This window comes from Saccopteryx bilineata, chromosome 3 (genome assembly GCF_036850765.1).
Source record: "Saccopteryx bilineata isolate mSacBil1 chromosome 3, mSacBil1_pri_phased_curated, whole genome shotgun sequence".
Lineage (NCBI taxonomy): Eukaryota > Metazoa > Chordata > Mammalia > Chiroptera > Emballonuridae > Saccopteryx > Saccopteryx bilineata.
This window is the reverse complement of record NC_089492.1, coordinates 258,281,575-258,307,311: the sequence shown is the minus strand read 5'-3', so window position 1 is coordinate 258,307,311 and position 25,737 is coordinate 258,281,575. Positions and strand designations below refer to the sequence as shown.

Genomic DNA, 25,737 nt, shown 5'->3' with positions numbered 1-25,737 from the left:
AAGGAGAATGGTGACAGACGGCCCTCCGCCTACAGTGAGAAGCTAGTTCTTTCTTGACATTTAGAAGAGAATTGAGGGGCGGGAACAGCTTAACCTGCCTATGGAGGTCTCAGTGCAATTTGGTTTAACTCCACAGCCCTTTCCCAAGGAAGGCCAAGTGCAGGCAGTGGCAAGTAGGTAGCAAACAAGAGAGAAGACAAAAGTCAGGTCCAGAAATTCAGGTAGGTGGGACAGTGGGGACGGGAAGCCCACCTCAGAGCCAGGCTGAATGAGGCAGCCAGGTTCATCTGGGTCCAGCCTGACTCACCAAAAGGGAGGAGAGGGTTTGGCTTCAGCCAACCACCAGCCACACAAACCAGACAGAGTGGGGGTCCAGGGAGCACTTCTCTGTTTTTAGAACACAAGAGCCTGAGACACTATTGTCCCCAGAGCCCTTCGCTTTGCCTGAAAGGCAATAGAATTGGGATCATAGGCAGGCCCTTTTAAGGGAGACATGGGGACAACTCAGGTCTGCTCTGGCGAGCCCCAGGAGCCTGGAGGCTACTCTCTCACCCTGGGCTTCTGCCCGTCTGCCCACCCGCCCTGGCACATCCTCTCTGTGCCCAGGGACATCTGTCAGGGAAGCTCGCAGAGGGCACTGGCCTGGTTCCACTGGCCTCCCATTGATTTGAGAGAGGGAGGATAAGGGGGTGAGAGAGAGGCATCAACTCATTTTTCCACTTAGTTCCATTTAGTTGTGTACTCATTGATTGCTTCTCCTATATGCCCTGACCAGGGATTGAACCCATGACCTTGGCACGCCGGAACCCTCTATCCACTGAGCCACCCAGCCAGGGCCCCACTGGCCTTTTCACCCCTCAGTGCCCAGGTATTCTAAATGATCTGTAATTGACTCAAACCCCAGGTCCTGCTTCTTGCTGGGATAAGACTGGCAGCCCAAATGAGGAGGCCAGTGGGTGGGCCAGGGCCAGCCAGGTGGATGTTGTCACATATTCCTTCCAAGAACATCAAGGTCAGTTAATTCAAGGCTCTTACAGTTCATTTAAGGGAGTAAGGAAAAAAAGAAAGAAGAAAAGGAAGGAAGCCAACTAGCATCAGAAAACTCATTGTACTCGACCACTCAGACAAGACTCTGAGGAGCTTGCCGCCAGCCTGGCCTTGGTGGCAGACTGATCGAAGGTACTGGAGCAGTTGTGATGAGGAAGTGCTGATGTCTGTGTCCCCTTCTGTCCGGGCCATGACCAGGGATCTAGGCATGAGTTGGTGAGAACTCCTTTACAGGGTTGGTGGGGGGTGTGGGAAGAAGAAAGAGATGATAGGAAGGAGTCCTCTGAAGTCCCATGAGCCTTCCCTGGCTCTAAAGTCAAAGATAACTTGGGTCTTGAGAATGAGATACCAGGCCTGATCCGTGGTGGCTCAGTGGATAAAAGCGTCAATCTGGAACGCTGAGGTTGCCAGTTTGAAACCCTGGGCTTGCCTGGTCAAGGCACTATGGGAGTTGATGCTTCCTGCTCCAAACCACCTTCTCCCTCTTACTCTTTCTCTCCCCCTTCTCATAAAAAAATGAATAATAATGCCCATGGCTTCACCAATCCCAGAACCAGGGCAGGCTTGCCCAGGCCCTCCTGGCTACCCAGGAAGCTTCTTCTTAGTACACTTCTCCACCCAAAGCCTAGGGCTAATGCCTTCAAAGAACCTCTCTGCTCTGCCTCACTTCTCTGGGCTCTCTGGGCTCTGAGACCCAGGTAAATATGGAGGAGGCTGCTTCTCCGAGCCCCTCCCGTCTGGTGCCCAGCCACAGGCTGTCCTGCTCCTGCAGTGATGTTTCTAACCATGCAGCTACTGGAGAGCTCTCTGCACCTGTCTGGAGCCTCACCTGTGGAATTCTGGCAGGAGACTGCTTTACGTTCAGGAGCCAGGGCCTGACTGGGCAGGATTGGAACAGGTGTTAGGCCTCAGTCATGGCTGCTGGCTTGCTATGCAAGCAGTTGCTCATTGTGTGTAACTTTCTGGTACCCAGGAGTCCTGATGGGATATGCAAAGATGTGAGAAAGGAAGACTAAACCCAGAAAACAGCCGGTTAGAACTGGCATAGTTTCTTCATCCATAAGGGATCTTTTCTCATCACCATTTGTGGCTATTTGGTTCCCCAATTCATTGGACAGTAGCACTGATAACTCCAAATAAGTTACCAAAAGTCATTGTATCTCCCAGCTCCCAGGCGCCCTGACCAAGCCAGCAAGCAGGTGGAGGAGTTCCCAGCAGGTCACGTGTGCCCGGGCAGGTCAGCAGAGCACCAGGGGACTGGAGAGTGGCGAAGCTGAGGGGCAGGGGAGGGTGAAGCCTGGGACATGAAGGTGTGGGTGTATGAAAGCCCATGGGAGAGGGGCAGCCTCCAGCTCTTGTGCAGGCCTCAGAGGCACCTGGCTCCATCCTTCCATGCACTCGCTCATACGCCAGGCACCACTGAGCTGTTTTCTTCGGCACTGTGCTGCTCCCTAGGAATACAAAGATGAATTAAACACTGTCTTTGACCCATAGTCGCCCACAGTCTAATGGGAGAGAAAGTCCTGAAGCTAGAGTTGTATCACAGTGCTGTAGATGCCGTGGCCTGAGCGTCCTCCTCCTGGTGTTTGGTGAAGGCTAGAGGTTCCCCACCCATTGTCCTGAGACCCGGAGAGGCCGGGACCTGTGAGAGGCAGAGTTTGCCGTGCTCTCACTCAGGCCCCGTTCCTCCTACCTCTGCCAGCCTCCCCTGTCTCCTCCCCCAGGATGCCTGGTAACCCAGAGCTTCAGAGACCCCAGGAGCTGCCTTCCCAGTCCCCTTGGCTACCTCCTTCTCCTCCTACCCCCCCCCCCCCCATCCTCACTCCTGAAACCACAAAGCTGGTCTCAGAGCTGAGGGGCCTCTGACTGGTGAACAGTTCAGGGAAGCTTGCAGGCCTGGGCTGGGTTGATATGGGAGTGGCTCCAGCCCAGCAGGGGAGGGGAGGGGATAAGGGTTGAGGGTTGGCCTCTTAACAGTCTTGACACTGGCCTGACCTTTCCAGCTGTGGTTCAGTCCTTGGAGAAGGAGGGAGGGATGTACGAAGCTGGCAGGGCCCCACATTCATGCATGTGGGACCAAGCCCCTGAATTTGGGAGAGATAACGTGGTTAAAAGGGAAAGGCAGTTACAGAGTTATGTAGACTTAGGTTGAAATTTGGATGCTGTCTGTTAGCTGGGTTATCCTAGGCAAATTACCTAGGTCCCTTAGATTTAATCTCATCTGTGAAATAGAAGTGGTACTACCCATCTTTCAGAGTTTTAAATATTAAGTCAGATGAAATATAGAAGTATCTAACATAATGCTTGACACCCTAGTGCTATATCAAATATTAATGTTATTTATTATTATTGGTGGTATTGCTCATAGAAAAGTCCAGTTGCAGTAGGAAGTGAAACATTTGTCTGTCTAGGCTGCAGGGCCTGACCTAGCAGGTGACTTAAACGCAGAGGTCAGAGGCCAGGCCTAAGAGGAGGGAGAAACTCGGAACCCCCCGGGAAAGGCAGGAGGGGTGGGCTAGGAGACTGGGAAACCCACAGGATAAGCTGGACCTCCAGGTGCCCGTGTAGGAGGCCTTACTGAATCAGGCCCAAGATGGGGATCGAATGTCCATCTTTACCTCAGTGTATCTTCTGTCTGGAGCCTGAGAGGAACGCAGAGCCTGGGGATAGGGTCTGCCTGGAGGAGCTCGGTGCTCTCATGACCTCACCTTAGGGGAGACTCAGTGCGGGGCACCTAAGAACGTGGGGAGGCTGGGACATACCGTGGCCTCTGCTGCTTGATGAGGTTTCTGCTGAGCCAGCACCCGTGGTCCCCACCCCACCACCGTCACCTTTCCAAGCCTCTGAGATGAGCTCTCCTGGCATACCATTTCCTTTGCAGCGGATACCTACCGCTCTTGCATGCGTACCTCTCTCCCCATGCTCATTCCCATCACCACGTCCTGACCACTGTTCCTCCACCCTCAGATAAAAGTGCTCAGGAATCGGGGCTCATGTCATCACCACCCTCTGCTCCTCTTCCTCACTCTCATCTGCGACCTCTTGGTTACTCTGTCATAATCATTATCAGTCGTCTCCTTTTCCTCCCTTCTCCTTTTCCTCTTCCTGCCTCTCTCCTTCCTCCTCCTTCACCCTCCTTGTTCTCTTCTTCTTCCCCCGTCCATTGTCCTCATCTCATCACTGTCATTCATTAAGCTCTTTCAGTTTACTAGCCTTTGAATTCCTTCATCCAGTTCTCATTGTGACCCTACTAGATGGGTACTCTAATTAACCCCGTTTGGGGAGATTAGGAAACTGAGGCACAGAGTGGATGTTACATGCTCAAGAACACAAAACAAGTTCAGTGATAGAACGCAGTTCAAACTCAGCTCTGACGGTCCCAAAGATCTTTCTAAGAAATAAATCTGACCTCATCACCCTTGTGTTTAGAATCCTCCGTTGATTGGCTCCTACCTGCCATGGCCTATGAGAATAGGAAGAGCTGCCATTTCCTGAGCCCTTCCACATGCCAGGCCTGGGGCTCCCTGACATGCACTAGCAGCTAGCCATCCCAGCGACCCTCCCTGTGAGGCCAGTACTGTGAGTAAGTAGTAGAGCAGCATTTTGGACCAAAGGTGTCCCACTTGGACCATCACACTATAACTCCTCTCCTTTATTCATTGATTCATTCACTTCGCAAATCCAAGTCAATCACCAAAATCACATAGAGCCCCATGCTTCAAACACTGTTTCTCACTCAACAACTTCCTCCTCCCATGACTTCTTCAAGACCAGCCATTGCAGTACCAGGGAGCCATCCGTGGGAAGAGAAGCTCCAGCTGAGATGGCAGCATGTGGCAGTGTTACCTCACTAGCATCTTACTGCCACTTGCCACTCCTGTGCCCTGTCCTATTCTCAGAACCTGCTCTCACTGTCTTCAATTCTGCTATACCTCCATCCCTATTTAAGCAGACATCTCATATCCAGCTCTGCAGAGGAAATAAAAGGCATTACCAGTCGAGAACTCTCAACTTCCCAGCCTTCAATCTACAAACTTACCCCCTCTACCCCTCCACCCTTTCACCCCCCTCCCCTCCCCCACCATCCTTTCTCTGCCTCTCCTGGTGGAGATCCGGTTTTTCCTGTGCTCTGGATGCCACCCCTGCCCACCTTCTCAGGAACTGTCTTATTTTGTTTATCTCTTTTGTTATCTCTAACTGCATCCTCCTATCACCTCTGTAAATTTGTTCAGGTCTCTCTCACCTTAAAAATAAAAGCACTCTCTTTTAGCTTATGTTCACCCTTTCTCCTTCCCTTCTCATTCATTCGTTCATTTAAAATTTTTTTTTTTTTTTGAGAGAGAGAGGGAGGGAGACAAGAAGGGAGAGAGATGAGAAGCATTAACTCATAGTTGTGGCACGTTCATTGTTTATTGATTACTTCTTTTTTTTTTTTTACAGAGACAGAGAGTCAGAGAGAGGGCTAGATAGGGACAGACAGATAGGAACAGAGAGAGATGAGAAGCATCAATCATCAGTTTTTTGTTGTGACACCTTAGTTGTTCATTGATTGCTTCCTCATATGTGCCTTGACTGTGGGCCGTCAGCAGACCGAGTAACCCCTTGCTCGAGCCAGCGACCTTGGGTCCAAGCTGGTGAACTTTGCTCAAACAGACGAGCCTGCGCTCAAGCTGGCGACCTCAGAGTCTCAAACTTGGCTCCTTCACTTCCCAGTCTGATGCTCTATCCACTGCACCACCGCCTGGTCAGGCCATTGATTACTTCTTATATGTGCCTTGACTAGGGGCCTCCAGCCAAGCCAGTGACCCCTTGCTCAAGCCAGTGACCATAGGATCATGTTGATAACTCCACATTCAAGCCAGCAACCCCGCGCTCAAAGCACATGCTCAAGCCAGATGAGCCCACACTCAAGCCAGTGACCTCAGGTTTTCAAACCTGGGACCTCAGCATCCCAGGTTAATGCTCTATCCACTGCACCACCACCAGCCAGGCCCCTTCTCTTTCAAGTTTCTAGAAAGAGGCATCACCTGTCCATGATGCATTTCCATGTTTTTTCCTTCCATTTTTTAACTCTATCCAGCCTAGCTTCCAACCCTCTCTACTAGCAGTGACCTTCTGATTCTAAACCCAGTGACTCAACCTCTGCCTTCCTTTAAAGGAACAACTTGCAAACAGGTATTCAGTGAACATTTACTGTGTGCCTTGCATAGTGCTACATTCTAGGGACAGTACTTGATTCTTACAAGCTCATGGCCAAAGTCCTGGGAAGTGTGCTCAGTTCTTCTGATTCCTCCCTAACAGGTATTAGTTTGTCATACCTGAGGATTCACTTATCTGTTAACTTTTATAAGCCGCTGCAGGCCAGGCACTGTCCTGTTTATCTGTGTAAGTCCATCACTTCCAGCAGTATTTCAGACTTAGTTGGCATATATAAATTAATCAATGTGGAAACCGAGTCCCAGAGTAAGGCATTAACTTCTGGCAAAGTGAGAATTGCAACCCAAACCTTCTGCCTCTCAGTGAGGTCTCTTTTCTCTTCAGTTGCTCTGGGTCTGGGAGATCGCTCTTTTAGATTCAGACCCTGTGTCCTTTGGTCTCCGCTGGCCTCTCTCAGGCATCCCTATCCTCTTAGCCATGTTTGATCTTCTTTCTGCAGTCCCAAGATCACTGCCCTTGATGAGGAAATGAGCACTGACCGCCCCTGGCGCTCTGCCTCTTTCACTTGTCTGTCAGCATCACAAAACCGGCCCCATGCTGACTCCTTGTATTCATCGTGTTTCCCAAATACAGCTTTCAAGGTTTTTGACCCTCTCCTCGTAGCATCCATCAAAATCAATTTCAAGTGGACTAAAAAGTAAAACATAAAAATACAGCCAAAGGAAATTTTGAAGAAAGGAGAATAGAAATGGAATCCCTGGAGGAAAAATAACTTGTAAAGGGCAGAAGTGCTAGGAGAAAAACGATGTGATAATATATGAAAATTTAAACTAAATTAACAACAGCAAAAAGACTGACTACCAGAAGACACTTAAACATATATTTAGGAACTGTGACAGACAAATGGTTATTATCGGGAAAGTTGACAAGGAACCCATTAGGACTCCAGCAGATAACAGGCAGGAGACTGAACATTTCTCACAGAAGGAAATAAAACTACAATAGTAAAAGCAGAAATATCTTCAACTTTCCTAGCAGCCAGAGAAATCCATGCGAAGGCAACAGGACGCCGTCTGTCACCCACCATATCTTTAAAGAATGTATTTAAATTGTAATACATGATTTTGGCACAAGTGCAGTGACAGGTGCTCTCAAAGGCTACTGCTCAGTGTAAATGGGGACAAGCTTTTTGGAAAGGAAATGATACTTGGCACCAAGAACCATCAGCCAAAGGAAGGAAAAATCTGCACACAAGTATTTTTAGTATAGGGTTACTTATAATAACCTAAGGAGTTTATTACATAAATTATGGTTTAATTAGGCTATAAAGTGGCACTCCGGCAACCCTGCAGAGGGGTGGGCACTCGGACCAGCCCTCACAGCCATCGCCCTTGCTCCTTTGCGGCGGGCGATGTAGGTGAAGCAGCACTGGACTCAGTACTGGGAACAAACCAGTCTCTTCCTCTGCCTCAGCCGCATCTCCGAAGCTTCCTTTTCTCCTTCTGTACAAGGGGGAGAGTGAAAGCCTCCCTGCGTGGCTCCTCATTATACCACTGTAAGGAGTGAGTGAGACAGTGCATTTGACAGTGCTCGTCTGCAGATGGCAATCACTTTCTAAGAAGTAAGTTTCGGCAAGGCAAGCGTTGCCTGCCTACCGGGCAGAATGCCCAACCACAGTTCCCAGGAATGAGCGTGTAAATGAGATCAACAAGGCCTGGCACACGGCAACACCTGCCACCCTGCTCAAAAGGTGCAGCCACTTATATAAGCCCTGAACCCTAGCAAGCTGCTTGCCTGACCTTTCTATAGTTGTTGGCCAGATGATGATGAAGTTTCAGGCACTTTTAACAGCATTGGCTATACATGTGGTCTATTTAATGAATTAAAATTAATTGAGTATACTGGTGTGTGGCATGTCTGCAGTATTTGCCTGGGCAAGAGGGGTGCCTGGCTCCTTTGCAGCCACACCTTTGCCATGGAGTGAAGAGGAATATTCAGGGTCAAAAGGGAAAAGTTGGAGGAATCATGTTACTTGATATCAAACAAAATGCAAAGCCATAGTAATCAAAACAGCATGGCACTGGCATAAAAACAGATATAAAGATTAATGGTACTGGGATAAAAACAGACATACAGATCAATGGAACAGAATAGACAGCCCAGAAATAAACCCACACCTCTGGAGTCAATTAATATTTGACAAAGGAGGCAAAAAGCATACAATGGGGTAAAGATAGTTTATTCAATAAATGGTGTTGGGACAATTGGACAGATACATGCAAAAATAAAAACTAGACAACCTTCTTATACCTTACACAAGAATAAACTCAAAATGAATTAAAGACTTAAATGTTAAAAATACTAGAAGAAAATATAGGCAATAAAATCTTGACTATTTCTTGGAGCAATATTTTTTCTGATATATTGTCTCAGGCAAGGGAAACATAAGAAAAAATAAAGGAGACAACATCAAACTAAAAGTTATTTCAGAGCAAAGGAAACCAACAAAGTGAAAAGATAACCCACTGAATGGGAGAACATATTCTCTGATACATCTGATAAGGAGTTAATATCCAAAATTTATTAAAAACTTATACAAGTATCAACCCAACAAAAACAATCAAATTTAAAAATGGGCAAAGGACCTGAATAGGCACTTCACCAAAGAGGATATACAGATGGCCAATAGACATGAAAATATGCTCAATGTCACTAATAGTCAGAGAAATTTAAATGAAAAACAATGAGATATCATATCACACCTGTCAGGATGTCATCAATAAATTAACAAACAAGTGCTGGCAAGGGTGTGGAGAAAAGGGAACCCTCATGCACTGTTGGTGGGAATGTAGATTGGTGCAGCCACTGTGGAAAGCAGTATGGAGTTAACTCAAAAAATTAAAAATGGAACTGCATTATGACTTAGCAATTCCACTTCTAGGAATTTATCCTATGAATCCCGAAACACTAATTCAAAAGAATATATGCACCCCTATGTTTATTGCACCATTATTTGCAACAGTCAAGATCTAGAAACATCCCAAGTGTCCCTTCAGTGGGTGAGTGGATAAAAAAGCTGTGGTACATTTACACAATGGAATACTACTCAGCTGTAAAAAAAAAAAAAAAAAAAAAAGAAGGAAAACTTACCTTTGCAACAGCATGGTTAGACCTGGATAGCATTATGCTAAGTAAAAGACAAGTACCATCTGATTTCACTCATATGTGGAATCTAATGTACAAAACTAACAAGCAAAATAGAGACAAATTCATAGATAGAGAGCAGGTTGACAGCTGTCAGGAGGGGTGGTGGCAGGACTGAGCAAAAAAGAAAAAAGTCAAGGACACAGACAATAGTGTGGTGATTGCGGGGGAGGTGGAGGAGAAATTAGAGAGGATTTAAAAAAGTAAATAAATATAATAAAAATAATTGAGTATAACTGGTGGGTGTCATGGCTGTAGTACTGCCCTTAGACCTTGGCAAGAGGGGCACCTGGCTGTCCTCCAGCCACACCCTTTGCCATGGAGTGAAGAGGAATATGCAGGGTCAGGGAAATGCCCACCCCAGGCCTATCCTCCCTTGCTGGACCCCCCCCCCTCCCAGGTACTAGAGGCCACAGAATTTCTTGCCCTCGAGTCAGTGCCAAATTCACTTCCAGCCTCCTGAGGGCAGGGTACACCTTTCTGTGCATATCCCTAAACCTGAGGAAGGCTGTTTGCATAGGCAGTGAGCAGAACTTGGCTGTGCGGGCTGGGAATCCACACACACATGCCCAGTAGTCATCATGGTATGGGATGGACCAAGAGTGGGAAGAGAAGGGAGGCAGCTGGGCCTCACTCTCCCTACACCACCATGGTCTAGCATGGGCCTCTAGGAGTCAGAATTCTAATTCAATCCTGGCCTTCTGGGTAATTTTTCAAGGGAAGATAGAATATATTTTATTTAACAGGTTGATACCTTGATTTATAACTTTTAAATATTTAGAACCTAAATTTTAAATCTTTTTTTTTATTTTCCAAGTGAGAGGAAGGGAGGTAGAAAGACAGACTCCTGCATGCACCCAGACCGGGATCCGCCCAGACCGGGTTCCACCCAGCAACCCCTTTCTGGGGCCAATGCTCTGCCCACCTGGGGCCATGCTTGCAACTGAGCTATTTTTAGCACCTGAGGTGGAGGCTCCATGGAACCATCCTCAGCATCTAGGGCCAATGTTCTTGAACCAATCAAGCCATGACTACAGGAGAGGAAGAGGGGGCGAGGTTGGAGAAGCAGATGGTCGCCTCTCCTGTGTTCCCTTACTGGGAATCAAACCTGGGACATCCACGTGCTGGGCCGACACTCTACCACTGAGCCAACTGGCCAGGGTCTAGAATCTAAAATTTAAACCTGTGGTACATGTGCTTTCATTTGTAATTTTGTCGGTGGCTGCACAAATGTTAGGGATGAGCCTACATCAGTGGTCCCCAACCCCTGGGCCATGGACCTGTAATGGTCCGTGGGCCATTTGGTACCGGTCCACAGAGAAAGAATAAATAACTTACATTATTTTCGTTTTACTTATATTTAAGTCTGACGTTTTATTTTTAAAAAATGACCAGATTCCCTCTGTTACATCTGTCTAAGACTCACTCTTTTTTTTTTTTTTTTTTTTTTTTTGTATTTTTCTGAAGCTGGAAACGGGGAGAGACAGACAGACTCCCGCATGCGCCTGACCGGGATCCACCCGGCATGCTCACCAGGGGCAACGCGCTCTGCCCACTAGGGGGCAATGCTCTGCCCCTGTGGGGCGTCGCTCTGCCGAGAGCGGAGCCACTCTAGCGCCTGGGGCAGAGGCCAAGGACCCATCCCCAGTGCCCGGGCCATCTTTGCTTCAATGGAGCCTTGGCTGCGGGAGGGGAAGAGAGAGACAGAGAGGAAGGAGGGGGCAGGGGTGGAGAAGCAAATGGGCGCTTCTCCTATGTGCCCTGGCCGGGAATCGAACCTGGGTCACCCGCACGCCAGGCCGACGCTCTACCGCTGAGCCAACCGGCCAGGGCCTAAGACTCACTCTTGACGCTTGTCTCAGCCACGTGATACATTTATTTGTCCCACCCTAAAGGCCGGTCCATGAAAATATTTTCTGACATTAAACCGGTCCGTGGCCCAAAAAAGGTTGGCGACCACTTGCCTACATGATGTGGGGGCAGGGGCTGGACATGAAGCTGGGTAGGCAGGGGACAGATGGGGAAGGGTCTTATAGGCCAAAGTCACATCAAGGAGCTTGGACTTTATCCTGAGAACTAATAATATCATAGCAGAAGCTAACAAGCTGACTTTATGCCAAACGTATTATATGCATGACTTTTAACTGTCATAGCACACACACACTGTGAGGTACAAATTAGTCTTATTTCTCGGATTTTATAGGTGAAGATAAGGAGACTTAGAAAGGGTAAAGAACTTGCCTACGGACATGGAGTTGGTAGTTAGGGCCTCACGGGTCAAAAACAGAATTAGTGGACAGTCCACTCTGCACGCAGGGGCGGTGGGAAGAGTACAGTGGTGGGCTGGGTCTATGCAGAAGCGAAGATGAGGTACTTGCGTGGTTCCTGGGGACGAGGGAGAGGAAAAGGTCAAAGGAGAATGAAGATTCCAGTATGAGTTGTTAGGAAAAATTGTGGCTAGATCCCTCCTGGGAAATAGATAACAAACCTATTGGGCCTTGATTTCTTTAGGAGAAACTAGACAAAATATTCTCTTAAAGGTCTCTTTTTGTATGATTGTAGTCTATTGTCCAAAGTATAGAATGTATTTGTACAAAAAGTAAATGGCTTATCTAGAGCAGTCATGCATGTGTTTTTTGATTGGTTGGTCCAGGTTGATCCTTAACTCTGAAACATTTACATCTGTAAGTATCTGCCTTCTTTTTGAGCTCTTCTTCATTTTGTTCTCCCAGTTTATATGCTATGCATGTGAACATTTTTGATATCTTATATGTATATATTTTAAATAAGTAGAGCAGATATTTTAAGCCCCTCTTTGTTTCTCTCTTCATAATAATCATACCATGTACTATTTGTACACAGTGCTGTCTTTTCCACTGGATTTCAATATCCTTTGGGGTAAGGAAAACAAAAACCAGACCTATGCTCTAAATCATCCTGACAAGCTGTCTCAGTGGGCAGTGGAAAGCCAGCGAAGATTTTAGCCCTGAGAATGTCAAGATCAGATTTGTGTAGAGAAGTGAAGGAATTGAAGGGAGGCAAGATGGAGGCAGGGAGACCTGGTGGTTGCTAGAGTGACCCCAGTGAGAGTTAGTGACCTGTCCTAAGTCAGGAGCAGCGGGGAAGAAGGAGCAAACACATCTGCCCTCCGCCTGGCTGCAGGAAGCCAGCCCATGGTTAGTCTCTCTACTCCGGGACCTCTCGTCTTGGCCTGCAGACTGCTTCTCTCCCAACAGCGCAGGGGGAAGAGGTTGCAGAGGGACCCCGCAGGGCCTGGGGAAACTGCTGAGCCTGGCGGGGCAGGCACTTTCCTCCCAGATGCTTTCTTCCCGATGCCCCTGGCTGTCCTGACAAGAGCGGAACAAGTTGCATCAGCAGGAGACTGGCGGCTACACACAAATGAGCTGGGTCCAGACTTGACTGAGGCAAGGACATTCCTGGAGGAGGAGGGATTCAACAAAGAATGCAGCCCACGGCTGCCCTTGAGGACAGGTTTGACCGTTCCAGGGCCAGCGTCACTGGTGGCTTTCTAGGCCTCTGAGTTGTATCCTGTAGGTCAGGACAATGAGATATGAGAGGGCTTGGGCCAAACTTGATTAGGCCTTCTGGGACAGGGCTGTGTTCTGGTGGCAGGCTTGGCAGTGTCAGCAGCAGGAAGGCCTCAGGTGCCCACTGCCCTGCAAGAACCCAGAGGGAAAAACCTGACTCCCCATTGGAATGTGTGTTTGGGTACTGGCCTCCCACTGGTATCTGCATCGCCGACCACACCCTCTGCTTCCTCTCTTGGCTTCTGTGACACTCACTCATAATCATAACAGGTAAGATTTATTTGAGCTCTTATTATGTGCCAAACGTGGTGTATAATCTCCACAACTGTCTGGGAAGTAGGTCTTGTCATTCCTGTTATGCATGAGGAACTTGAGGCCTAAAGTGATTATAGGACATGCCCAGGTCACATGTATATGGGATCCAGACGTGACCCAGGCTTTTCAGTCTCCAGGGCCCACGATCTACCACACACTCCCTGGTGCCTCTAACCTCCCCTCACTGTTTGTTCTCTGTCCCCTCTATGGCCCCGCTGTTTCCACCTACCCCTTAAATGGTGGTGTTTACAGGATGCTATTCAAGGTTCCCATCTCTTCTTCCCCCATACCAGAGATTCTTACCTGAAGTCAGCACATCTCCTTGACTTCCGGGATCCTGTGACTTTCTGCAGTGGTATTCAAAATGTGATGTGCATGTGCCTATTTGTGTTCCTAAGAAGAGAGGTCATGGCGTTTCTTTTAGGAGACAGGCTGGGGTTATGTTGGCACTTGATATTTTTTTATGTCTGAGAAAATAAGGGAATGCCCAGTCATATCCTGGTCTTCTTGTTTCTTCTTTCCCTGAAATTCCTGAAGGGGCTCTGCATCAGGACAATGACAGATAGGGCCCTGGAATGTCATTGTGCCTGTTCCCAGAGCTCTAATGCAGAGCTATCTGGGGCTTGAGACCCAAGCACAGGCCTTCTGTGCCCTGAGTGCCAGCGTTACTCACACCACGCTGGGGGCCAGCCCGAAGGCTGCCCCGCTGAGCTCCCAGCACGCAGGAGTGAGGCGGAGACCAGGGTGCTGCACCAAGAGACAGGCTCTGCCTCCATGCACTCCCTGCTGTATGAGAACAAGGAGTTAAAAGAGCTCTGTGTGTGTGTGTGTGTGTGTGTGTGTGTGTGTGTGTGTGTGTTAGAGAGAGAAACTTTTCACCTCATACCAGTGAATGTGACACTCAATACTCAGATCTAAGCAGTCAGATCATTCATTTCTCCTCCCAGGGAGAGTGAAGTGGGGAAAGAGGCAGAAGGTTTACCCTCGCCACCGAAGCTTTTGTTAGATTCTCAAAGAGTGTGACTTCCTGCAGTATCACATAGTGGTTGCCTATGGGACGTTTAGCACACAGGAGAAGCCGAGAGGCATGGTGTCTGAGAGGGCTTCTCATGTCACGAAAATACCCAAGTTCTGGAGTTGGATCCAGCTCAGATTCTCCCAGCCGTGTGCACATCTTGGGCAAGTTCCCTCGCCAATCGTAACCTTGGTCCCCTCTGTGAAACAGGATGGGACCCTTACTCACCCTAGAGCTCCTGGAGGGCAGAAAGGAGCTCTCACTCATTCAACCCCAGGTTTTCTGAGGTGGGAACAGCAGCGATGATAATAAAATGATGTGGCAGAAAGAACACCCATCTTGGAATCATGACACTTGTGCTTGAATCTTGGCGCAGTCACTTGCATGACCTTGAACATGTTGCTTCATCTTGGATTCATACCTGTGAAGTCGGTGAAGGTTGATGAGATGTAAATAATGTCTATGAAAGCCAGCCTGGAGCCGGGCACCCCCCCCCGGCTGTGCCCATTCCCGGCTCTCCCTACCCCTCCCAAGCAGCCCCTGTGCTTTTTCCTCTTTAGGTGTGTGTGGGGCACGCATAGGCAGGAACCCCAGGTGGGGAACTGTTGGGGCCTGCCAGGCTCTGGAGAAGGGACAGGGGCTGTGCCTCACCTGGCACAGGCTGGCACCTGTCATTCCCTTCGGTCTACATCTGGCCCTTCCAGGAGGGGCTTCTCCCCAGTTCTATATAAGATCTTGGCTGTTTCTCTGCCCCTCTCTTTCTACTGGGCCCTGTTATCCCTACCTATACCTTTCTGCACTCACACCTCTCCTGGATACAGAGGGAGACACAGGAGCAAGGTAAACTGGGGTCTGCTCTCCTCTCACTGGTGCGGAGACAGAGAAGTTGGCCTCAAGGGCCTATCTTTTCAGCTGACCCTTGGAGGACAGATAAAATTTACCAGAGAAAGATTTTGCCACAAAGGTGGGAAGACACAGGAAGACGTGGCTGGAGCAGACAGCCCACTGGGGCCGTGGAGGACAGGCCTGAAGAGGCGCTGATCAGTGAGGTGCTTTGTCGCTGCTGAGGGCGGCAGAGGGGCCTTGGATGGACCTCGTGTCTCCTCTGACACTCACCGCCAGGTGCTGTGCTGGTTCAGAAGTGAGTCAGATGCGAGCCTCGGCCCTGCATGGCTCGGGGTTGCAGCACACCACTCATGATGACGGTGACACAGCCGACCAGGTGACTGGGAGCTGGCACTCAGCCTGAATTACCTAATTCTCACAATGGCCCGTAAGAGAGATACTGTTTGTATCCAGGTTTACCCATAAGGAAATGGTGACCTTGCCCAGCTTCCCCACACAGTGAGTGACCAGAGCGGGAGTGAATCCCACCCAGTCAGGCTGCTATAACAAAACACCACAGATTGGATGGCTTATAAAACAACAGAGGCCCTGGCCGGTTGGCTCAGCAGTAGAGCATCGGCCTGGCGTGCAGAGGACCTGGGTTCGATTCCCGGCCAGGGCACATAGGAGTAAGCGCCCATTTGCTTCTCCACCACCCCCCTCCTTCCTCTCTGTCTCTCTCTTCCCCTCCCACAGCGAGGCTCCATTGGAGCAAAGATGGCCCGGGCGCTGGGGATGGCTCCTTGGCCTCTGCCCCAGGTGCTAGAGTGGCTCTGGTCGCGGCAGAGCGACACCCCGGAGGGGCAGAGCATTGCCCCCTGGTGGGCAGAGCGTCGCCCCTGGTGGGCGTGCCGGGTGGATCCCGGTCGGGCGCATGCGGGAGTCTGTCTGACTGTCTCTCCCCGTTTCCAGCTTCAAAAAAAAAAAAAAAACACACAACAGAAATATATATCTTGCCATTCTAGAGGCTGGGAAATCCAGAATCTTGGCGCTGGCAGAGTTGGTGTTTGGTGAGGGTGTCCTGGTTTATAGACTGCCTTCTTTTTGGTATATCCTCACTTGGTGAAAGGGGCAAGTGAGGCTCTCTCTGGGGCCTCTTTTATAAAGGCAATCCCACTGATGAGGGTTCCACTCATGAACTAATCACTTCCCAAAGGCTCCACCTCCTAATACCAACATTGGGCATTAGGTGTTCAACATGACTTTGGGGTTCTGGGGCCAGGGATGGGGATACACTTAAACCATAGCAAATTTATGTTCTATCACCTCCCAAAGGTTAGAAGTCATTTATGCCTTGGAAGGAATGGGGTCAGGAAAGACATGAGGAAGAAAGATATGCTGAGTCTTAAGAAATGAGTAGATTGGACCAGATGGATGTGGATGTGGGGAGGCTATTAGAGATAGAAGGAGCAGCATCAGCAAAAGCATGGAGTCATGAGTCAGCATCAGCAAAAGCATGGAGCCATGAATCAGCAGGTGGGGACTTAAGATGGGCTGGAATGGAAACTGGAGTGGCAGGCAGGGCTTACAGGCTGAAAAGCTCAGATCTTTGGGCAGCAGTGATGTGATCTGCTTTGTATATAGAAAGATCATTCTGACAGAGAGTAGAAAGTGGTTTGGGCCCTGGTCTGGTAGCTTAGTTGATTAGAGCATCATCCTGATATGCCAAGGTTGCAGGTTTGATCCCTGGTCAGGGCACATAAGATAATCATTCACAGAATGCATAAATAAGTGAAATAACAAATTAGTGTTTCTTTCTCTCTGTCTCTCTCCCCCTGAAAATCCATAATAAAAAAATATATTTTTTAAGTGGTTTGGGAGGCAGAGATGGCCCGTTCTAGGCATTCATTACATGTTTGTTGACTAAATGATGGAATTTAACAAGTATTTATTGTGTATTCTGGGCTCTGAGCAGCCCAGACAGATGCTGTAAATGGCCCATCATTAGGATATCCAACTGATAGATGATGAGAATTGGCCTTCCATGATAGCAGTGGGTTTGGGAGGAAGGGGTGGGTGGGTCTGTGGGATTCTAAAGAGATAGAATCAGAAGAACTAGATGACAAGTAGGACTGGAGGGCCTTAGCAGATAGGGCACACAGGAGGAGCAGGGGAGGGTCTGCGGAAGCTAGGAACAATTGAGATGGCCAACAAGAGAGGGTTGGTTAAATATGTACCTCCTGGTGACAAAATTCTTTAAAAACAGAATTTTGATATCTATAACACTTATTTACAGAGACGTGTCGTTTAACCAAATCTTACATAAACTTGGATTTTTTTCCAGGTTTTCATTTTTATAAATAACACTGTAAGAAACAGCTTTTTTGCAAAGGTCTTCACCATTCTGATTACATTTAGGAGAGAAATTTGCAGTCATCGGGTATAAACAGCCTTGAGGCTTTGATTCATATTCAAATTGCTTTCTAGAAAGGCCGCACCAGTTTCACTCCCAGAGCAGTGTGGGAGAGCCACCTGAGTGCGCGCCACAGGCACGGAGGTGCACACACGCATGTGCGCGCGCACGTATTGTAGAGCACTTGGTTATTTTAATTTGCATTTTTGTCACTTGAATTTTTCATGCTTACTAACCTTATTTATGTTCTTTTCCCATTTTTATGGGGTCTCATTGATGTTTCATGAATTTTTTAAATATGTATTATTTGTGACAAAAATTTTCCCAGTTTTTTTGTTTCCTTCCTAATTTTGCTCATCAGAGTACTAACAAGTTTACAAAGTCAAAATTTGTTTACATTTTTCTTTATTTCTAGCATTGCATTAGCTCAATGATAAAGTATACATCTAAATTTTCTTTTAGTTTTACTTTTATAGCAGGAGAGGCAGTAAGTAGATCTCTTTTTTTTTCTTTCTAAGTAACAAATTTTCAAATATCACTTGCTGAGAAAATTGTCATGTTCCCACTGACGGTGAAGCTTCCTCCAGCCTAGAGCGCGAGCACGGTGCACTCAGAGATGGAGCTGCTTCTGGGCTACACTGTGCCATGGATCTTTGTGTTGATTCTCATATATCTATCAATGTTTTAATAACTGCAGACTTATAGTATGCTCTAATATCTCATTATTAAAATCGGGGGGCTATTTTTACCTGTTAAATATTTAAGACGGGTTTTTAGAATCCTTTTGGTAAATTCCAAAAAACAAATCCTGTTGTTGTTTTTCTTAGAATTATGTTAAACCTACATTAATCTGGGAGGAAGTGGCATTGTATCAATAGTCAGCCTTCTCATCCAGAATACAGCTTGTCTCCCATTTTTCCAAGTCATTTTCTAGATCTCTCAAAAAAGGATTATAGCTTTTTTTTAATATATATATATATTTTTTTTCTGAAGCTGGAAATGGGGAGAGATAGTCAGACAGACTCCCGCATGCGCCCGACCGGGATCCACCCGGCACATCCACCAGGGGGCGACACTCTGCCCATCAGGGGGCGATGCTCTGCCCAGACCAGAGCCACTCTAGCGCCTGGGGCAGAGGCCAAGGAGCTATCCCCAGCGCCGGGGCCATCTTTGCTCCAATGGAGCCTTGGCTGCGGGAGGGGAAGAGAGAGACAGAGAGGAAGGAGAGGGGGTGGAGAAGCAAATGGGCACTTCTCCTATGTGCCCTGGCCGGGAATCAAACCCGGGTCCCCCGCACGCCAGGCCGAGGCTCTACCGCTGAGCCAACCGGCCAGGGCAAGGATTATAGCTTTTTTAAAGCTTATCGATCCGTATTTGATTATTTTTTGTTAGGATTGCAAATGGGATCTCTTTTGTGTTATTTCTGGTGACTTTCCTATTGCGGAGTACAGAGCCTATTACTAAATTACTGGTATTTTATCCATTAAGCTTAGTTGATTCTTTTAGGTTTTCCAGTCGAATAACAAACTCCCCTGGAAATAACAGGCTGGAGCCCATGGCTTGACAATGCCTCCGGTCTGTGGGGCTGACTTGTGAGTTTCTGCAGCAATACTCAGGAGCCCAGTTGTAAGGGTGGCCAAGAGTGGATGAATGAGTTATGCCAAGGTCAGGGGTTCCCTGGGCTGGGGCCATAAAAGGGCCAGGGGCAGGGAGTTGAGGAAGCTCATGAGAGAGTAGCTGAAGTGATATCCTTCAGGGTCCTGAACAGAAAGGCGGGGCTGAGGACTGGAGGACGGGAGAGTGAGGAGAGGAAGCTGTGGCCCTGGAATGTGCCCTGGGATGTCATGTTTCAGAGCAAATGCCTTTCCAACATGGCGCTGAGGTCTCTGGGGGAAGAATGACCCCATTTTGCAGTTAAGGAAACTGAAGCTCGGGGAGCTTGTCACTTGACCAAAGTCACCCAGCTTAGTCAGTGGCAGAACTGGGATCTGAGTGTGGTTCTGGGTTTCCATTCTAGCTCACAATCTGCCTTTATTTCTCAGGTTCACTTTAAAACAGTTGACTGAGAGCCAGGAGAGACAACAGAGGGAAGGAGGCAAGCCCAGCAGAGCAGACAGGCGTGGGGGGTGGGGGGCGGGGGCCTGGCTTCTCCTGGGCCTTTAGTAACTGCGATGGGGTGGGGGATAGCTAGGCCATTGCTGGGTTGACCCAAGAACCCCCACAGGCCAGAGCACCACACCCTCTGCCCCCGCCATGCAGCTCACTCTGGACCCTGCATTACACATCGTGAACCCGCCACATGCTCACCGTTCCTGCCACATACACTTCTCTCTGTCATACATTCCGCGTCCCCAGCACCCACCAAGTCCTCCCTCTACCATCTGTGTGTATCCCACATGCCCCAGACTCTTCAGTATCATTTCACACCCCCACCTTGTTTCTCATTTGCCTGTAAACACTCCGGGCCCCTGCCACGCACACAGTCCCATCACAGACTGTGTGCCCAGCTCACGCCCGCCTCTGCTGTGTCCACAGAGTGCACTGGATGGCTTCTGGAAATCTGTGGCCACTCGAGTGCCCAAGGAGCCCCCTGAGATTCGTATCCTCAACCCGTATTTCATCCAGGAAGCTGCCTTCACCCTCATTGGACTGCCCTTCAACAACGGCCTCATGGGCCGTGGGGTGAGAGCTGGGCCCAGGAGAGGGAGGAGGGGAACTGGGTCGGAGGGCCTCAGGAAGGAAGGACAGGGTAGTAGGGTGGGGACAGAGGGCTCAGTCCTCGGGAATGGAACACAGCTCTGGGGAGCTTAGCTGAGGCTCTCGGCCTCACTCAGCCCAGCAGCTGATCCCCGTGCCTCCTCCCTCCCTCCTCCAGAACATCCCGACCCTTGGCAGTGTGGCAGTGACCATGGCACTACATGGCTGTGATGAGGTGGCCGTCGCAGGCTTTGGCTACGACATGAGCACGCCCAACGCACCGCTGCACTACTACGAGACCGTGCGCATGGCAGCCATCAAAGAGGTGGGGCTGGGGGGGCAGGCCGGGGGGGGGGCTTCCAGCCCAAAGCATGGGCTCTGTGTTCACAGTGAAGGGTGAAACGATGAGCCAGCAACGGCTCTGGCTGCCCAGAGCTCCCAGGAAGGTGCTATCCCCGTGGCTACGTTGGGACATGGAGCTCCATCCTGCCTGTGGGCATCTGGCCATGAAGCAGCCTCTGTGCCCCTCTCCCCAGCCTCCCCACGTACCCAGAACCCCCTGCCCCAGTTTTTTTCCTGAACTTGCCCTCTCTGGCCCTCTCCCTGCCCTGCTGCTGCCCCTGCCTCCTCCCTGCTGCTCCCCGGCCGGCATAGGCTAATCTTGTCACCAGCTCAGAGCCATCCTTTCTACCTCAAGTCCTGCCTTCCCCCCCCCTTAAACAACCCACAGACAGTGCCTCTCGGTCTCGGGACCCCCTGTCCCTCTGCCACCTTGCCCCAAGCATTGAAGCTACTTATCACTCAGAATTATGTCCCCGATGATCCATGTGTCCAGGCACCTTCAAGTCTAAGCAGCATTCCAGTTCTGCCAGCCTGCTGGTCAGCCACCTGCACCTCTCCCCTCACAGCGAGGGCCCATGTGGACTCCTGGGCCCCTTACAATTCCCTTCACTTCTACTAGCCTTCCCCGGATCCCAGCCTGCAGCCTGGACATCTTGGGCTGGCACATGGAGGAGTCCCTCTGCTCCTGCATCTGTGTGGGGGGTTGTTGGAGGAAACGGCTCATTGGTGCAGATGATAGTTTTATAAATGTAGGGGTTCTCCTCCCAGCTGGCACTCATTCCTGCTCACCAACCTTCACGTGCCCTGCCCCAGTCCCCACCACAGAGCCGCACACTCCCGAGAGCTCCCACCGCTGTCCCCGTCTCCAGTGAGACACTGAGGCTGCAGTGGGGACGGTCGGCCCTGCTGGGCTGTCTGCTTCACATTCCTCACTCCTGCTCGGACCTTCGCCTCTCGCAGCCTGGCTGCCCCTTCACCTGGCACGACTCCCACCAAGGTGACCAGTGACTTACCTCAAGGCTGCCAAGTCCTATGGACACATATAAGTCTCACCTTTCCAGACCTCTCAGAAACACTTCTTGTTGACCACTCCTCCCTCTCTGAAACTGTCTCGTGCTCCGACTTCTGAATCGGTCATTTCTAGTGTTCCTCTGAGTTCACACGCCGGCCTCTCATTCTCATTGCTAGTGTACCTGATTTCAGTCTGCAGTGGCCAGGGCTCCCCCTGGACAGTCTCTCCTTACACTCCATGTGCTCCAGGAGACTGACATCCCTGTCGTGGCTTCAGTTACCATCTTGAGGCTTTTTTGGTTCATTCGGGCTTCCTTGCGTAATGAGAAGCTGTTTCAAGGGTGTAAGAAAGACTTGGGAATTTCATGGGAGACCAGAAACAGCTTCCAGCTGGGCTCCGTCCCCAGGGGGTCAGGAGTGGAAGCCCTTCCGGTGCAGGACAGTTCCAGCACTGTCTTGTGCTCCAGCAGCAGCTCCTGCCCGCCTCCTCCACCGTGGCCCTTGTAGCTTTCCGTTCCTGTCTCTTTCGATGTATCTTCCTGCATCTCTGTCCCCTGTCAGCACCCACTCCAGGCCGCTCACAGCTTTTCCTGCCTCCTGGCTTCTGTTTACTCACGTATCTGCTCTCTTACATATCCTTTTACATAAACTTGGGAGACCACAGACATAGGCAGTCGCTAGACCAGGAAGGACTTTCCCTGCCATGGTGAGTTTGGACTTTGCTCTGCAGGCTGGAGGGAGCTGCAGGAGCAGGAGCATTTTTAGCTGAGGATCAGCGTGTAGTAGGGTGACTGGCTGCTGCATGAGTAGAGGGGTGCAGGGCAGGGATAGAGACTAGTTAGGAGTCTGCCCCAGCTGTCGAGGCAAGAGATGAAGACTCCTGAACCGGAACACAGCACAGAAGTCCAGGCTGGAAATGTAGGTTTGTGAGCTATCAACACAACTGCATGTTCAGATACAGGGCGGGCGTGGATGAGATTTCCCAGGGAGATGACGAAGAAAAAGTGCAGATATTCAGGGCAGCACCCTGGGAACACCAGTATTTAATGACTGGGTGAGGGAACAGGAGTCAGAGGTGAAGACAGAAAACCTGTAGAAGGAAGGTTCTGACGTCTGTATGCAGAATCAGTGGTTCTAGGGAGGCTGGGGGCCCGGGACTGGAACCCCCAGCCCATAGACTGGTGAGTGCCTGCACTGTCTGCATGGAAGGAGGAAGTGAGAAGAGGGAGCCTGGACAGGTGACATTGCCCGGCTGAGAGAGCTACACCCCAGGCCGCGTCTCTCCCTATGAACACTGTCATACACATTCACAAATACAGAGACCAATGTGAGGGACCCCCTGTAGCTGTCCCCTGTCTCCCCCAGTCATCTGTTTCTTCCTCTCAGACTTTTCCTCCCCACTGATTATTTGGAAACAGTCTCAGATACCATGTCATTTCAGCCATAAATAATTCAGTAAGTTCCTCAAAAAGATAAAGACTATTTTCTACTATCATAATACTGCTATCACACCTAGAAAAATTAACAGTAATTCCTTAACATCAAATACCCAGCCCTCTGCTGACCTCTCACCCCTTAGTGACTGCCAGTGGGCGCCCTTGAAGCTGACCCTTCAGGCCGGTTGCCTCTTTCTGGGGAGGGATGATGGGATGGAGTGAGTGAGGAGCTCTGAGCTGCTCCATTTGCGTGGATCCTGGCCCTGCCATTCCTCCAAGCCTCCGTGTTCTTACCTAGAAAGTCTAATTTCATTCAGCACATATTTATTGAGCACCCACTTTGTGCCAAATTGTCCCTGCCTTCAAAGAGAGTAAGACAGATGCTTGAATCTTCAAGGAATGAGGGTAAATCACCCGGGGGTCTGCAACAAGAAGGGGCAACTCGCAGACAGCAGCATATAATGACAGGTTGGAGAGAGCTGACTGCATCAGAGAAGGACCAGGCAGATCTGTAAGTTCTCAGCATGCTATATAGTGGCTCTTAGTGTCACTACGAGCAGTGCTGACAGATGCAACAGAGCGGTCAGTTGGATACAAACTGTATTTGACTATGTAATGAATACAAGGCTATTGGTATTTATTCATTCATTCATTCATTCATTCAATCTTTTTTTCATCTTCGAGAGTCTTAGTCATCAGCGCTTCCTGGTGAGCACTAGGGAGAGGAAAGAACCTGAGCCTGGGTGCAGCCTGTCTGAGGAAAAGGCAGCATCTTCCCTGTAATCTCCACACAAACGGCAAATCTCCTGTTGCCGTCTGGCCTCCTGGCTCCTCTCATCTGAGAGGCAGAATTTCATCAGCTGCCCCCAGGCCTGGAGAAATGGATTGCATCAGGCCAGAGAATGACTAAGCCACCCCGCACGTCTCTGCTTTCAGCAGGGCCCAAGCCTGGGCCAGACCTTAGTGACTCACATTGCCTGTCCTCACGGTGCCTAGGACCTAGGTGCCCTGGAGGTGCTGCTGGACAGGAGGGGTTGAAGTCTTTGGGAACAAGGTTGGAAAGCCTGTATCTCCTAAGATTACAAGAAATTAGGTGGCATAGTTCTGGGATGGAAAAGGGGGTTAGAAGATTATGTTCTCCAAGTGCTGGGAAGGGAGGAGGTTGAGCTGCAGGACAGAGCATTGAGGGCAGCGGTCAGCGGAGGGCACGGAGCCCTGACAGGTACATTGTAGCGGAGCTGTGTCCCAGCAGCCATCTGGGACACAGGTGCCAACTGACCCCTTCTCCTTCTCTTTCCTTCCAGTCCTGGACACATAATATTCAACGAGAGAAAGAGTTTCTGCGGAAGCTGGTGAAAGCACATGTCATCACAGACCTAACCAGTGGCATCTGAGATAGGCCCAGTACATGGCCACAGAGGTCCTGGCCCACCAAGAGCAAGCAGCAGCCATCGCTGACTGCCCACTTCATTGGCCGTGGTCTGGCTCTGCCTGAGAGGCACAAGAGTCTTCAGACGCAGAGAAGGACAGTGCCAAGTGGCACCAGGGGTGGGAAGGCCTTGGCAGGGCAGCCCGAGCTGTGTCTGCTCGGAGTCCAGCCTCAGAGACCAGCACTCGGCCTCACCCTCGGCCTGGATCCTTGAAGCCAGAGGGCCAGGAGGGCACTGGCCGTGCCCAGCAGGCCCAGCATGCAGGAGGTGGACATTAGGCAGCAAGGCAGTTGCCGGAATTATTTCTCCAATCAGTGTTTGGTGTATTATCATTTTGTGAATTTAGGTCAGGGCGGGTAGGGATAATTTATTTTTAAATAATGTCAAGTTTGGTCCACTTGCCATGCAGAAAGAGGCCCAGTAGAGGGCCCATCGGGCAGTGGTGCCAACGGGCTCCCTGTGGAGGGGCAGTGCCATGCCTAGCCTGTACTCTGCTCTGGAGCTGCAGGGGGGTAGGCAGTGTCTCATGCAGGCCCTTCCAGCTCATGACACTATTTGGCCTTTCTTAGGGAGGAGGTGAGGTATTCCCAAATACCAGCCCCCCAAGCTGTCCCACAGGGGAACCCTGAGCCATCCTTTAAGCCAACAAGACAGCCCCTGGGCCAGAGCAGAGAGGACTTCAGAGCTCAGGAGGCAAGGCCTGGCCAGATAGGAACGGCCCCTCCCCAGCTGCTTCTGCTCCATAGGGCAGTGCCCAGGCCTGGACTGACCAACGGAGCAGCTGTTCTGGGTTTCAGCAGTGAGACTGCTGGGGCCTTGGGTTCTGCCTTTAGCCTGGACCAGAGGGAAGTGAGGCTTAAGGACCTTACCCAAGCTGTGGCAGCCATCATGGAAGCAATAAAGCTCTTCCCTGAACCTGGCCTCCTCTTGCTTTCTCTTACTTTCCTGGAAGAATTAGGAACCTAGGGCCTCATCAACTACGCTAAACCCAAGGGCCATCTTCAGCTCCCAGATGCCTGGGTTCCTTTCACTTCCTGTGTCAACTGCAGGACCTGGGTAGCCACCTAGAGGCCTTCTGGAGCCTCTCTCATCTCACACAGCTCTGCACCCTCTTTGCCTTAAGAGAGTTAGACCAGGTACCAGGACCTGCCCCAGAGACTGCCCTGGTGCCTCCTAAAGGAGCCAGAGGGAAGGGATTGAAGCCCTCAGTCCTAGCATAGTGCTTCTGGGCCACCACAGTCCCAGCGCTGCAGGAAAGATACCCTGCTGAGCCCCAACACAGAGAGGCCCACAGACC

The 25,737-nt window shown here is 50.0% G+C and overlaps 1 protein-coding gene across 6 annotated transcripts in view; it reads left to right on the top strand.

The window, feature by feature from the left end:
* Positions 1 to 25,359, top strand: part of ST3GAL3 (ST3 beta-galactoside alpha-2,3-sialyltransferase 3) — a 227,342-nt gene extending 201,983 nt beyond the window's left edge. For all 6 annotated transcript variants that reach the window (XM_066269415.1, XM_066269413.1, XM_066269414.1 and 3 more), the window contains 3 exons: positions 20,060 to 20,206; positions 20,400 to 20,546; positions 24,315 to 25,359. In XM_066269415.1, coding sequence (XP_066125512.1) covers positions 20,060 to 20,206; positions 20,400 to 20,546; positions 24,315 to 24,404 — 384 coding nt within the window. In that variant the 3' untranslated portion in view covers positions 24,405 to 25,359. The remainder of the gene's footprint in view (positions 1 to 20,059; positions 20,207 to 20,399; positions 20,547 to 24,314) is intronic.
* The last annotated feature ends 378 nt before the right edge of the window (positions 25,360 to 25,737 follow it).